The sequence below is a fragment of the Nicotiana tabacum genome, chromosome 17 (assembly GCF_000715075.1).
Source record: "Nicotiana tabacum cultivar K326 chromosome 17, ASM71507v2, whole genome shotgun sequence".
NCBI lineage: Eukaryota > Viridiplantae > Streptophyta > Magnoliopsida > Solanales > Solanaceae > Nicotiana > Nicotiana tabacum.
In genome coordinates, this window is record NC_134096.1 from 15,350,726 (window position 1) to 15,364,133 (window position 13,408).

Here is a 13,408-nt window from a genome sequence, read left to right on the forward strand (position 1 = left end):
GGATAGGTCCCTTGAGGTTAATGAAATCAAAAGGGCCATCTTCTCCTTTAAGCCATTCAAGGCACCGGGCCTGGATGGGCTTCACCCCTTCTTTTACCAAAGGTACTGGAGCATTGTGGGGAACTCAGTAGTAGACTTAGACAAGCAATGCTTTGACACACACTCTACGGATGAGACCATGAATCAAACTCGTATATGTCTCGTTCCTAAGTGTCCCCAAGCCACCATGCTCAAAAACTTCAGGCAAATAGGGAAATCAAATAAGGGGACCTAATCTCCCCTTACCTGTTCATTCTGTGTATGGAGAGGCTCTCCAGGTCAATTGATAAATATGTTTAGGACAAACAATGGCTCCCTATCAGTATCAGTAGGTCTGGCCCAAAAATTTATCATCTATTCTTTTCTGATGACCTTAACCTCTTTGCAAAAGCAAACATTAGGAACTGCACCATAATTTACTTTATCCTGTAGGCATTCAATGAGGATTCTGGCCAAAAAATCAATCTCACCAAATCCAAGGTTCTTTTCTCCTCTAACACAAGGCAAGACACAATGGAATGCCTCACAAATGCCCTGTCAATCCAAGCTACAACATCCTTTAGGAAATACCTAGGATTCCCTATGTTCCATAAGAGACCCACTAGTATTGACTTCCAGTTCATAATTGATAATATGCAATCCAACTGGATGGCTGGAAAACAAATTATCTAAATATGACTGGAAGGATCATCCTTGCCAAGTCCTCTCTTAGTAGTATCTCAATCCATATTATGCAATATATTAAATTGTCTACCAAGACTACCAAACAAATTGATAGAATTCAGAGGAATTTTATTTGGGGCACAACTCCAAATAAGAAAAAATTACACTGGTTGGCTGGGACAAAGTCATCAGGCAGAAGTCTTATGGAGGGTTGGGTTTATAGAAAGTTGCGCTTTAAAATAAAGTATCCCATACTGGGATGGCTTGGAGGATATACCATAACACCTCCAGTTTATGGGCTAGAGTCCCGAAGTACTATAACTGGAACCATACCCCAATAAGCCAAAATCTCTAATCTGGCAATGTATCCTTAAGGGCTGAGATACATGCAATAAGGCTAGTAGATGAGTTGTCCACAAAGGAAACATGGTGATTTTCAGAATGATGCATGGATCCCAAACCATCCAGCAATTAGAAACATGTTTGAGGGCCCTCTAATTCCGAATGACATAACTGCCAAAGTGGACACTGTCTACAATTCTAGGAACTAGATCTCTCTTCCATATCTATAGACATCTCTGAGAACATTACTAACATAATCAAATGAACTTCCATCCCTACCAACTCTGCCAGGGAAGACATGCTAATATGGGGGTTGACTCCAAGTGGGTCTTTCACCACCAAATCAGCCTATACCTTCCTTAGCAACAATAATCAGATTTTGTGGAAAGAAGAGAAAGTCAACTTCACTTGGATATGGAAGTTAAAAGTTCCTAACAAAATCAAAATATTTATTTGGCTACTTGCCCAAGATAGGCTACCTACTAGAGCTTTCCTGCACATAATTGGGGTTAATTGCAACCCTTAATATTATTTTTTCTCAGCAACTCCTGAAACCAGTGACCATTTCTTCTTTGAATGCCGCCAGTGTAACCCACTTCTGGCATGAAATACTAGCCAAGGGATTTACTGAAAGTCAACAATTGAATCCCATATTCTCAACTCAACTATGGTCATTAACATGGAATAAGCTGAAGAAGCTCTCCTTCAACAACATCATCCCATAAGAGAACATCATTCCTTTTTGTTTTTGGCACATCTGGCTAGTGAGAAACCATAACCTTTTCAATAATAAAAGAGATAACAGCAGTGCTAATAACACCATCTCCAAAGCAACAGAGTACTATATGTTGGCACAAAATGGTGCTATCAGGAGGCCATTCCATACCGGAGTTAAATGGAAACCCCCCACGAGGGGCCACTATAAACTCAACACGGATGGGGCTGCCAAGGGCAACCCAGTCATTGGGGAAATTGGTGGAGTATTCAGGAATCATAGTGGAGATTGGATTATGGGGTATATGGAAAATATACCACATACCACCAACACCATGGCAGAACTAAAATCATTGCTAAAGGGCATACAACTAGTATAACAAAATAGCTAGATTCCACTAGACATAAATACAGATTCAGCTGAAGTAATAAAAAAGCTACTCATAAGCAACACAACTTACAATCCTATGATTTGTGAATGCGGGTTATTAATGCAATGGATGGACAAGGTGATGGTGAGGCACAACCTCAGGGAACAGAATAGAGTGGCCAATGCACGGTAAAAGAGGCACCAAATTCAAATTTTTTTGGGTAGAACTGCCATGCTAGCAGTTCCTCCGATGTTTGCAAATGATGTATTTTGGGCAGACATCCTAGGAACTGAAGTAGTTAGGAATTTTTGGGCATGTAATAGTGATACAATGGAATTTATATAATGCGAAAGTTAGTGTTTAGCAATAGTTCACATAGATTGAGAATCAAATTGGTTTTATTATATATATATATATATATATATATATATATATTCCCTTCGTCTATAGATAGAATGTAAGAGATTAGAAAGAGAATGATAGATTTTGGGGGGAAAAAGAATGGGGATATTTTTAGTTAAAATAGGATCAAAGTATAAATTAATAAACTTAAGAGTTAAATTAAAAGTTTGGGGGGAGGGGGGGGGATTTTTTGACGTTTTTAACCATTGCCAACTGTTATTTTTGAAAATAAAGTCGTTGGTTAACCTGCTTTATTTAAAAAAAATATATTTTGTGGGTTGTCGGGCCGGGACCGAGCCATTACCAGACAGGTCCATCGGGACAAAATAGACGATCTGTCCCATCTCGCGTCGCTTTACCCACTATATCCCATCTCACTAACACAAGACGGGTCAGGATAGGACCAGGATGGGTCGGGCCGTCCCGTCCTTTTAGGCAACCTTAGTATTGACCAAAAGGAGGAGCTTAAAGAATAATGAAGGCAAAATAGAAATGAGAAATGACGTAATAATCTCACCATATTCGGTTGTTAGATAAAATGATTATTTTTCTTTTTACATAACAATTGATCTAATAATGCAAATAGTAAATTATAAGAGGATTTAATTAGTAACTTTAATAAAATATTATATTTAAAGTAAAAATAAAATCTGAAGTCCAAATAACTTGTAGCTTTATATACTAAAAATAAAATCCCCCTAAATTTGGTATGAATTATTGGTTACACCCTTAAACTATTTATAATTTTAATTGGTATTCCCCTGAACTTGGGTATTCAATAGTCGATATCCCATTAATAATCTCATCTTGGCTAGAACTCCATAATTTAGGTAAAAAAAAAATTATTTAGATAAAATTGATGAAACTTTAGTTAAATTCATTTAAAATTTATCTTGAAATGAAGAAATGCACCGTTAAAACAAATAGTCATACATGTAAAAAATGATACAAAAAATACATAATTTGAACTTTATCATTTAGGCTAAAAAGTTTTATTTAGCTAAATTATGAAGCTCTAAGATTTTTTTATTTTTATTTTTTTTTACAAATTTTGCCCAAAAAGATATACAATAATAATAACAACAACAACAACAACAAAAGAAAGCCTGAGTGTAATCCCATATGTGATGTCTGGGGAGGGTAATGTGTACGCAGACCTTACTCCTATCTTTAAGAAGGCAGAAATGATATTTTTGATAGACCCTCGACTCAGGAAAGATAAAAGGAAGGGGCAATAACAAAACTAACACTAGATAACACAATCAGAAAATCGAAACAAAAGCAACAACAAGTAATAACAGAAGTCTAGGAGTACGAAAACACATGGTTAATACTAAGTAATGTACTAAAGCTATTGTTACAAATAAGGACACTCGACTACCTAACCATTTACCTTTATTCTCAACTTCCACACCTTTCTATCCATGGTCATGTCCTCAGTAAGCTGGAGCATCGCCATATCTTGCCTAATCACCTCTCTCCAATACTTCTTCGCCCTGCCTCTACCTCTCCTTAGGCCCTTCAAGGCCAACCCCTCACACCTCCTCACCAGTGCATTTGTGCCTCTCCTCTTCACATGCCCGAACCATCTAAGTCTCACCTCCCGCATCTTGTCCTCCACAGAGGTCACGCCCACCTTGTCCCGAATAACTTTATTTCTAATTCTATCTAACCTGGTATGCCTACACATCCATCTCAACATCCTCATTTCAGCCACCTTCATCTTCGGGACATGGGAGTTCTTGACTGGCCAATTTCGTCCCATACACAATATTGTTTGTCTGACCGCCGCTTTATAAAACTTACCTTTATGTTTTGATGGTACATTCTTATCACAAAAAATACCAAAAGTGAGCCATCATTTCATCCGCCCCGCCCGAATACGATGTGTGACATCCTCTTTGATCTCCCCATTCTATTGTATAACTGACCCAAGGTACTTGAAACTCTCTCTCTTAGGTATGACTTATGAATCAAGACTAACGTCTTCATTCACTACCGGAGTCACACCATGAAACTTGCACTCCAACTATTCTGTTTTTGTCATACTCAATTTGAAGCCTTTAGACTCCATGGTCTGCGTCCAATCTCTAACCTCTCATTAACACCGCCTCGCGTCTTGTTAATAAGTACAATGCCATATACAAATTACATGCATCATGACACCTTCCCTTGAATATGGCGCGCAAGTGCGTCAATCGCTAGGGCAAATAAAAATGGGCTGAGGGCTGATCCCTGGTGCAACCCCATCATAACTGGAAGTGTCCCGAACCCCTCCCACCGTTCTCACTCGAATCTTAGATCTACCATACATGTCCTTAATAGCCTTAATGTATGCAACATTAATACTTCTAGCCTCCAAACATCTCCACAAAACCTCCCTCATCACTTTGTCGTAAGCCTTCTCTAAGTCGATAAACACCATATGCAAATCCTTCTTCCTCTCCCTATACTGCTCTATCAACCTCCTAACAAGGTGAATAACTTTTGTAATCGAACGTCCCAGCATAAATTCGAATTAGTTATCAGAAATAGACACAATTCTCCTCACCCTCAGCTTCATCACCCTTTCTCAGACTTTCATAGTATGGCTTAGTAACTTGATACCCCGATAGTTATTGCAATTTTTTATATCATTCTTGTTCTTATACTATGGGATCATTGTACTCCATCTTCATTCTTCAAGCATATTCTTTATCCTAAAAATTACTTTAAATAACCCAGTGAGTTATTCCAAGCCCGCCCTGCCCATGCTCATCCAAAATTTCACCGAAATTTTGTCTGGTTTGACCGCTCTCCCACTGCTCATCTTGTGCATAGCCCCCTCCACCTCCTCAACTTTTATATGACTACAATACCCAAAGTCCCGACGACTCTCAGAGTGCTCTAAGTCACCCAGTACAATGTTCTTATCCCTCTCTTCATTCAATAGTTTATGAAAGTAAGTCTGTCATCTCTGTCAAATAAGTGCATCATTCAACAAAGCTCTGCCTTCCTCGTTCTTGATGCACTTCACTTAGTCCAGGTCACATGCCTTTTTTTCTCGCATCTTGACTAGCTTATACAACTTCTTGTCTCCTCATTTTCTACCAAGTTCTTCATACAAGCGTTCAAATGCGACAGTCTTAGCCGCGGTAGCCGCTAACTTTGCTTCCTTCTTAGCCATCTCATACCGCTATTCGTCCTCTTCTATTCCTCGTCCATGCTCTCTAAAAACTTCAAATATGTCGCTTTCTTGACTTCCACTTTACCTTGGACCTTAGTGCTCCACCAACAGTCCCTTATGGCGGCAACCAGAGGAGCCCTTCGGGACCTCCAATACCTATCTAGCAACTTCCCTAATGCAATTTGAAGTCGCAGTTCACATACCACTCGTGTCTCACTACTCCTCCATGCCCCCATAGTCAACAACTTATCACCCAACTCCTGGGCTCTGTCTTTAGCTAAAGCTCCCCACTTGATCCTAGGTAAACCAAACACAACCCTCTTTCTTCGCTTCCTCATAATCTCCAAATCCATGATCAGGAGCCTATGCTGGGTCCTGAGGTTCTCACTCGGGATGACGTTGCGGTCCGCACACATGCCTTTATCAAATTTAATGAAGAGTAGATAATCCCCAAAGAAATAGCTATAGCATATAACAAAGAGAAGTTCACAACTAATATAAAATAACTATAACATATAACAAAGAAATAAAAGAAAAGTACACAATTGCAAGATCGTTATTTTGGCTATACTTTTTTTTATTTAATAAAAAATAGTGGAGCTGTAGCCAAGTTCTTTTAATGATTTGATTCGAAAATAAAAATACCCAATTGAAATAAATAGCCATATTATCTAATAAAATAACAAGAAATACACATTTAGTACTCTATTATTTTAGTTATAACTTTTTATTTGGCTAAAATATGAATTTTTAGCCAAATTTTCACAAATTTGACTCGATGAAAAATAAATAACAGTTATAATAAATAGACAATGTATCTATCGAAGCAATTAATCAAAATAAAAAGAGACTATATTCATCCTTTTTGTCCCAACAATATTCAGAAGGGTAACGACCATCAAATAACCAAGTTCAAGGGGGTATTTAAGTATCAAATAATTTAAGGGTACAACTAATAATTCATGCCAAGTTTAGGAATTTTTAGGCATTCCGTCGGTTCGTATTCATAGAAGGAAGGAGAAAAACAAAGGGAAAATGACACCTTATAACAACTCTCAAAATAGTAGATAAAAAATATATTTTCTTATCTATATATATTTTTGTTTGTTATACATAAAAATTATATCAAATTCATATATTTTTACAGCTATCAGATACAAATAGTTTCTGGCGCGAACGAAAAGTGGTTTTTGCCTGAAAACGAAAGAGCAAACTTCATTTATGGCCATCAGCTAGAAACTAATATCGGCCGCTAGCCACAAATTGCAGTATGCATTTTATAGCCCATAACTAATTGAAAGACTAGCCCAAGACCACTGCCACTCTTCCCCCTCTCTATGGTATCCTCCTCCGCTCTCTCCGCCGTTCCTCCGCCGCTGTCAGAATTTAAATCACACTATCCGTTCATCCTCACCCAACACCACAACCACCACCTCCTCAAAACTCTAACTTCATTCTCCTTCAGCGATTATACTCTAAAGCAGCGTTTTTTGAAGTTTGTCATTACATCTGAGTTGTTCAATGAAATTCGTCTGCGGATGTCCGTTTTCTAGTTTTGTGACAGATTTAATTTGCTTCTAGAAATGCTTTTCGTTTATTAGTCTTAGGTTGATAGCTACCTACTGTTCTGGTGAGTGTTAGTTTGTACACTTTGGAGCAGTCTTCATTGTCATGCCTCGGAGTTGCTCGACGAAATTCCTTAATGGATTTATTTGAATGTGATGCTTCTGAAATGAGAGTATGCTTCAATATACTAACTCGTAGTAGTTGGATATTTCTTGTTCTTTGGCAAATTTTAACCACCAATCTTTACACTAACAGAAGTGGTTAAAATTTATATGTAATTATATTAATTTATAGAACTTAAATTCCTTTTTGGATTGTGGGCCGCATGGGTTGAGAATTCTGCCGTGTTTGTCTGAAGTTTGTGTTCACGAGATTTAATGGGTCCCTAATGGGCAAACATGGAAGTGTAAGGAAATTATACAAAATAGACTGTCACTATACAATTTATATACAATAGACTGTCACTATATAAAAAATATACTAAATAGACTATCACTATACAAAATATATATAAAATAGTCTGTCACTATACAAAAATATACTAAATAGACTGTCACTATACAATTTATATACAATATACTGTCACTATACAAAATATATTCAAAATAGATAGTCACTATACAAAATATATACTAAATAGTACAAAAATATATACAAAATATACTATCACTATACAATAAATATATAAAATAAACTGACACTATATAAAACATATATAAATAGATATTTCAGGCTATTAGATGTAATATGTTTGGGCCGAAGGGCCATTTCGTGTAAGTGAGAAAAAACATAGATTATTAAAATTTTGAGGGGCTATAGAGGTTAGTTTTCTCAAAACGAAATACATTGGGCCGTGGCCTTGTTCGATTAGTGACTTCATATTCCCACCCCATAAAAGCCCAAAAGCCGAGTCGGACCAAGCCTTATCATTCTCTAGGGTTTTTACTGTAAAATTCCATTCCCTCTTCCCTTTCTCCGCTAAGCTTTCTGTAAACCACAGTTCCAGCTTACAGGTTCGAATCTTTTCTTCTTCAAAATTGGTGTTTGTAAAACTGCTGAAGTAGCAAACTCATTCGTTGATTTATTCACAATCTGATATTTTATTTTGAGTAATTGCAGCTCATTCTATCTCCGTTTCTCGAAGAATTTTTTGAAGAAGTATGGCGTCCCGTTTTTGGACTCAGGTAAATGATTTTTTCACCTCAATTAAAGATTTAGTTTTTTCTTTATGTGTTTGGATGAGTAAAGTAATCTATTCACCAATTTACAGTGGTAAAGATTTATTTTTTTGATAACTATTGATAAAGATATATTTTTAAATTAATTTATGTGAACTCTAGTGATAGATAATCCTAAATTATTGAATATTGGAATGAATCTGATCTATATAGAGCTAAATGGATTGTGATGATTCATATAGCCGACCCCAGCTAGCTTTTGATTGAGGCATAATATATTGTTATGTGATTGTACTTGCATCTGGTTGTTTTGAATTGGATGTAAAAAGTGCCCGAACATAATGAATGGATACTTGCATCTGGATGTTTTGAATTGCAATTTCATAATCCAATTATTCAATGTCTAAGTGACCTTTGGATACAAATCACGATAATGTGTATTTGTTCACACTTTTCGCCATCTATTCTGCTGAAAAGCAATTTACTTGTTTGTGTAAACAGTGTGATGTGAAATATAATCTTAAACTGTTCAGAAGGAATTGCTTAGTGAACCTAGAAAAGTAAGGTCCTATGATGAGTGATTTGATTTTGCATATGGCAGTCTGTTGGGCATAGCTCATTCTGCATAAAGTATAAGGGTTTAGGGAAGGTATAAGGGTTTAGAGAAGGTGTTATTTAATTGATTCATACTATGGTATTTGCAGGGCGATAGTGAAACCGAGGAGGAGGAGGAGAGTGATTACGAGCAGGAGGATGATGAAGGGCCGGCTGAGACTACCACTGCAGCAGCTGGGTCAAGATACCTTGCAGCTGGTGACAGCGACAGTGATGAGTCAGATGGACAGAAGCGAGTTGTCCGGTCAGCAAAGGATAAGCGCTTTGAGGAATTGTCTGCTACCGTTGATCAGATGAAGAATGCTATGAAGATTAATGACTGGGTCAGCTTGCAGGAGAGCTTTGATAAGATCAATAGGCAGCTGGAGAAGGTCATGCGCATTACAGAATCGGTTAAAGCACCAAATCTCTATATCAAAGCTCTAGTGATGCTGGAGGATTTCTTGAGTCAGGCTTTGGCCAATAAGGAGGCAAAGAAGAAGATGAGTAGTAGTAATGCTAAAGCCTTAAATTCGATGAAACAGAAACTGAAAAAGAATAACAAGCAGTATGAGGAGTTGATTAACAAGTACAGGGAAAATCCTCCCGAGAGTGAGGATGAGGCTGGTGATGATGAAGAGTCAGAAGAGTCAGAAGAGGATGATGAAGATGAGTTTGAGGAGGACCCAACAAAGATTGCAGCTGCGTCTGATGAGGAAGATGACGAAGATGAAAGTCGGGATGAGACAACCGAGAGCGGTACCGGGTGGGAGAAGATGCTGAGCAAGAAAGAAAAACTTTTGGATAAACAGTTCAAGGATCCAAGTCAAATCACCTGGGAGACGGTCAACAAGAAGTTCAAGGAAATTGTTGCCGCTAGGGGTAGAAAGGGGACTGGAAAGATTGAATTGGTTGAACAGCTCACCTTCTTGACCAAGGTGGCCAAGACTCCAGCACAAAAGCTTGAAATTCTGTTTAGTGTTGTATCTGCCCAGTTTGACGTTAATCCAAGTCTCAGTGGACACATGCCTATAAATGTGTGGAAAAAGTGCGTGCAGAATATGCTTACCATCCTCGATGTTTTGACCCAATACCCAAATATTGTGGTTGATGACATGGTGGAGCCAGATGAAAATGAGACCCAGAAAGGAGCAGACCACTCGGGGACGATAAGGATCTGGGGAAACTTGGTTGCCTTTGTTGAAAGGATAGATGTAGAGTTTTTCAAGAGCTTGCAGGTAATTGATCCACATACCCGTGAGTATGTTGAGAGGCTGAGGGATGAGCCGTTATTTTTGGTTCTTGCTCAAAATGTCCAACATTATTTAGAACGTGCGGGAGACTACAAGGGTGCTGCAAAAGTGGCTCTGAAACAGGTTGAATTCATTTATTATAAACCACAAGGAGTGTATGATGCTATGAGGAAGTTGGCTGAGCTTACCGAAGGAGAAGGAGAGGCAGAGTCTGTAGAAGAAAACAAAGTGGTTGAGGAGAGTAGAGGTCCAACTGCATTTGTTGCAACTCCAGAGCTTGTGCCCAGGAAACCTGCTTTTGAAGAGAACAGCAGGACAGTGATGGACAGTCTCGTTTCTCTCATATATAAATATGGGGATGAACGAACCAAGGCCCGTGCAATGCTCTGTGATATATACCACCATGCTATCTTGGATGAGTTTTCAGTATCCCGTGACTTGTTATTGATGAGTCACTTACAAGATAATATCCAGCACATGGACATTTCAACTCAGATACTTTTCAACAGAGCCATGGCTCAGCTCGGTCTCTGTGCATTCAGGGCGGCACTTGTTGCAGAAGCGCATGGCTGCTTGGCTGAACTCTATTCTGCCGGCCGGGTGAAGGAGTTACTCGCGCAAGGTGTCTCCCAAAGTCGATATCATGAGAAGACCCCAGAACAGGTTTCTTTGCTGAAAATTTTCATTCTTTTTCTTTTATGTAAGAAATTTGTTCTTATTATGTGCCCTTATGTTCCTCCTTTGTTATGTTTTGAGATTAGCTGCTTTATTGTACTTCATATTTGTAGTAGTTAGTATCTGTTTCAGAGTGTTTGTGTGGCGCAGTTCAACAAGAAAGTGGGTTCTAGTTTAAACTCGAAAAGAAAGATCAGTTTATTTGTTGGTTTACTTATTGAGTTACATGGGTATCTAAAGTTGTAGTTTTAGAATCCCGTAAAAGAGCAATACTCTGTAACTTTTTCTACTTAAATCTGTGGCGTTTCCTCATGGTTTTCATAAGAGAAGACGCCAAAAAGAACCCAAAGGATTCCTCAGTAGTCAATCCTTAGCATAATCCATGCCATTTCCACTACTGCGAGTGAGAAGTCGTAATTCTTGGCAACCATTTAACTGAAAATGAGAAAAGAGCCAAGAGTTGATAGGTGTGGCAATTAGGATTTGACAGTATAATAATGCAGAGTGAGAGTCCTTCTAATAGAGACAGATAGGTGAAATTTGTGATATTATCTTCGGAATTGTATTTTTGTGATGGCTGAAAGAGGAAATTGCTATGAGGCAAAGGAAATTATGGGAAATTAGAAAAAGAATTGGAAGCATATCAGGGCACAAATTGGGTGTATAGTGCTAAAGACATGAGCTTGAAGAATATATGGTTACACTTTGCTTGAACCATTTTTGTGGTTGAATGCTGACAAAAGTGAAATTTGGAGAGAAGACAAAATTAGAAGAAAAGTTTTAGAAGAGAATTTGATGAAGTGAGGAAATGTGTAAGGTGAAGGTGGTGGACCTGAACAGAGAGTTGGGTAAATAAAGGAACTAAAACTTATACTTGAATAACTTAGAATTAAATCATTTGTTATTTATTTTTCTTTCTTCACGTGTGGTAGAAGGAACCTGTTGGGAACCATTCCTCACACATGTGGGAGTTTAGAGGTTTTTGTTGTTTTAAAAGATTTTGGACATTAACTGTTGACATAATGTCTCGAAAACGGAACTAGCAAAACTTGTTCTTTGGAAGGATGCTTGGGAGTAAACCAGGAATAGTAAAATCAAAAGAACGTCGCAGAACTTTAAATTAATTCCATCAGTTTTAGCCAAATTCGTCAGAACAAATTCATAGTAACTGAAATAATCATATATTTTATATCGGATTGCACCTTCAGCTGACTCATTTATCTGAGTAGTTTTTTTTGTGAAATTTCTTCATTATGATTCTTACCAAAGCTTCTAAACTATGCATGTTTTGGACACTTTTAGGAGCGGATGGAGAGGAGGCGTCAGATGCCGTATCATATGCATATAAATCTTGAGCTTCTTGAGGCCGTCCATCTGACATGTGCAATGCTTCTTGAAGTGCCAAACATGGCAGCTAATAGCCATGACATGAAGCGCAGGGTTATTAGCAAGACATTCCGGAGATTGCTTGAAGTGAGTGAGAGGCAAACTTTCACCGGCCCACCTGAAAATGTGAGGGACCATGTAATGGCAGCGACAAGGGCCCTCAAGCAAGGAAACTTTGAAAAGGCTTTTGATGTTATCAACTCCCTTGACGTGTGGAGGCTGCTACGCAACAAGGATAGTGTTCTTGAGATGCTTAGAGACAAAATAAAGGAAGAGGCACTGAGAACCTATCTTTTCACATATTCTTCTTCTTATAATTCTCTGAGTTTGGATCAGCTTGCAGGGATGTTTGACCTTTCAGATTCACAGATCCATAGCATCGTGAGCAAAATGATGATTTCTGAGGAGCTTCATGCAAGCTGGGATCAACCATCCCGATGCATGGTCTTTCACGATGTTGAGCATACAAGACTGCAGGCTTTGGCATTCCAGTTGACGGAAAAGCTGTCAGTATTAGCAGAAAGTAATGAAAGAGCAACCGAATCAAGGATAGGTGGTGGTGGATTGGAGGGCATTCCCCTGAGGCGCAGGGACGGCCAAGATTATGCTGCTGCAGCTGCTGGTGCTGGTAAGTGGCAGGATTTCTCCTTCTCACAAGGCAGACAAGGTGGTGGCGGTGGTGGCCGAACAGGATATGTAGGTGGTAGATCAGCTTCTGGGCAAGCATCGAGGGACCGTACTAATCAGGCGCGGGGGACTTACGGTGGTCAAGGCTCAAGATATCAGAGTGGTGGAGGTGCGAGGGGAAGTCAGATGGATGGATCAGGTCGCATGGTTAATCTTAACAGAGGGGTTCGCGCTTAGAGAGCTGTGCACAAAGTTTTGCATAAACGAGAATCACAGAGCACTTTGAGGTCCTGGTTGTAGGAGAGTTTATAGTTTTCTTTGTTTCATAGCCCAACGTTTCATTGTGTTACATTGTTTTCTGCGACGTTCTAGCATCTTTTGGCAATGCTATACTGTTTTTCTCATTTAATGACATTCATTATGTTGGGTACA

General features: G+C 38.6%; 1 protein-coding gene across 1 annotated transcript; it reads left to right on the plus strand.

Moving 5' to 3' along the window:
- The first annotated feature begins 8,141 nt into the window (after window positions 1–8,141).
- LOC107777604 (eukaryotic translation initiation factor 3 subunit C-like) lies at window positions 8,142–13,408 on the plus strand. Its single transcript, XM_075234059.1, has 4 exons — window positions 8,142–8,276; window positions 8,383–8,447; window positions 9,146–10,951; window positions 12,266–13,408. The coding sequence occupies exons 2-4, from the start codon at window positions 8,424–8,426 to the stop codon at window positions 13,211–13,213; spliced, it is 2,778 nt and encodes a 925-aa protein (XP_075090160.1). The 5' UTR covers window positions 8,142–8,276; window positions 8,383–8,423; the 3' UTR covers window positions 13,214–13,408.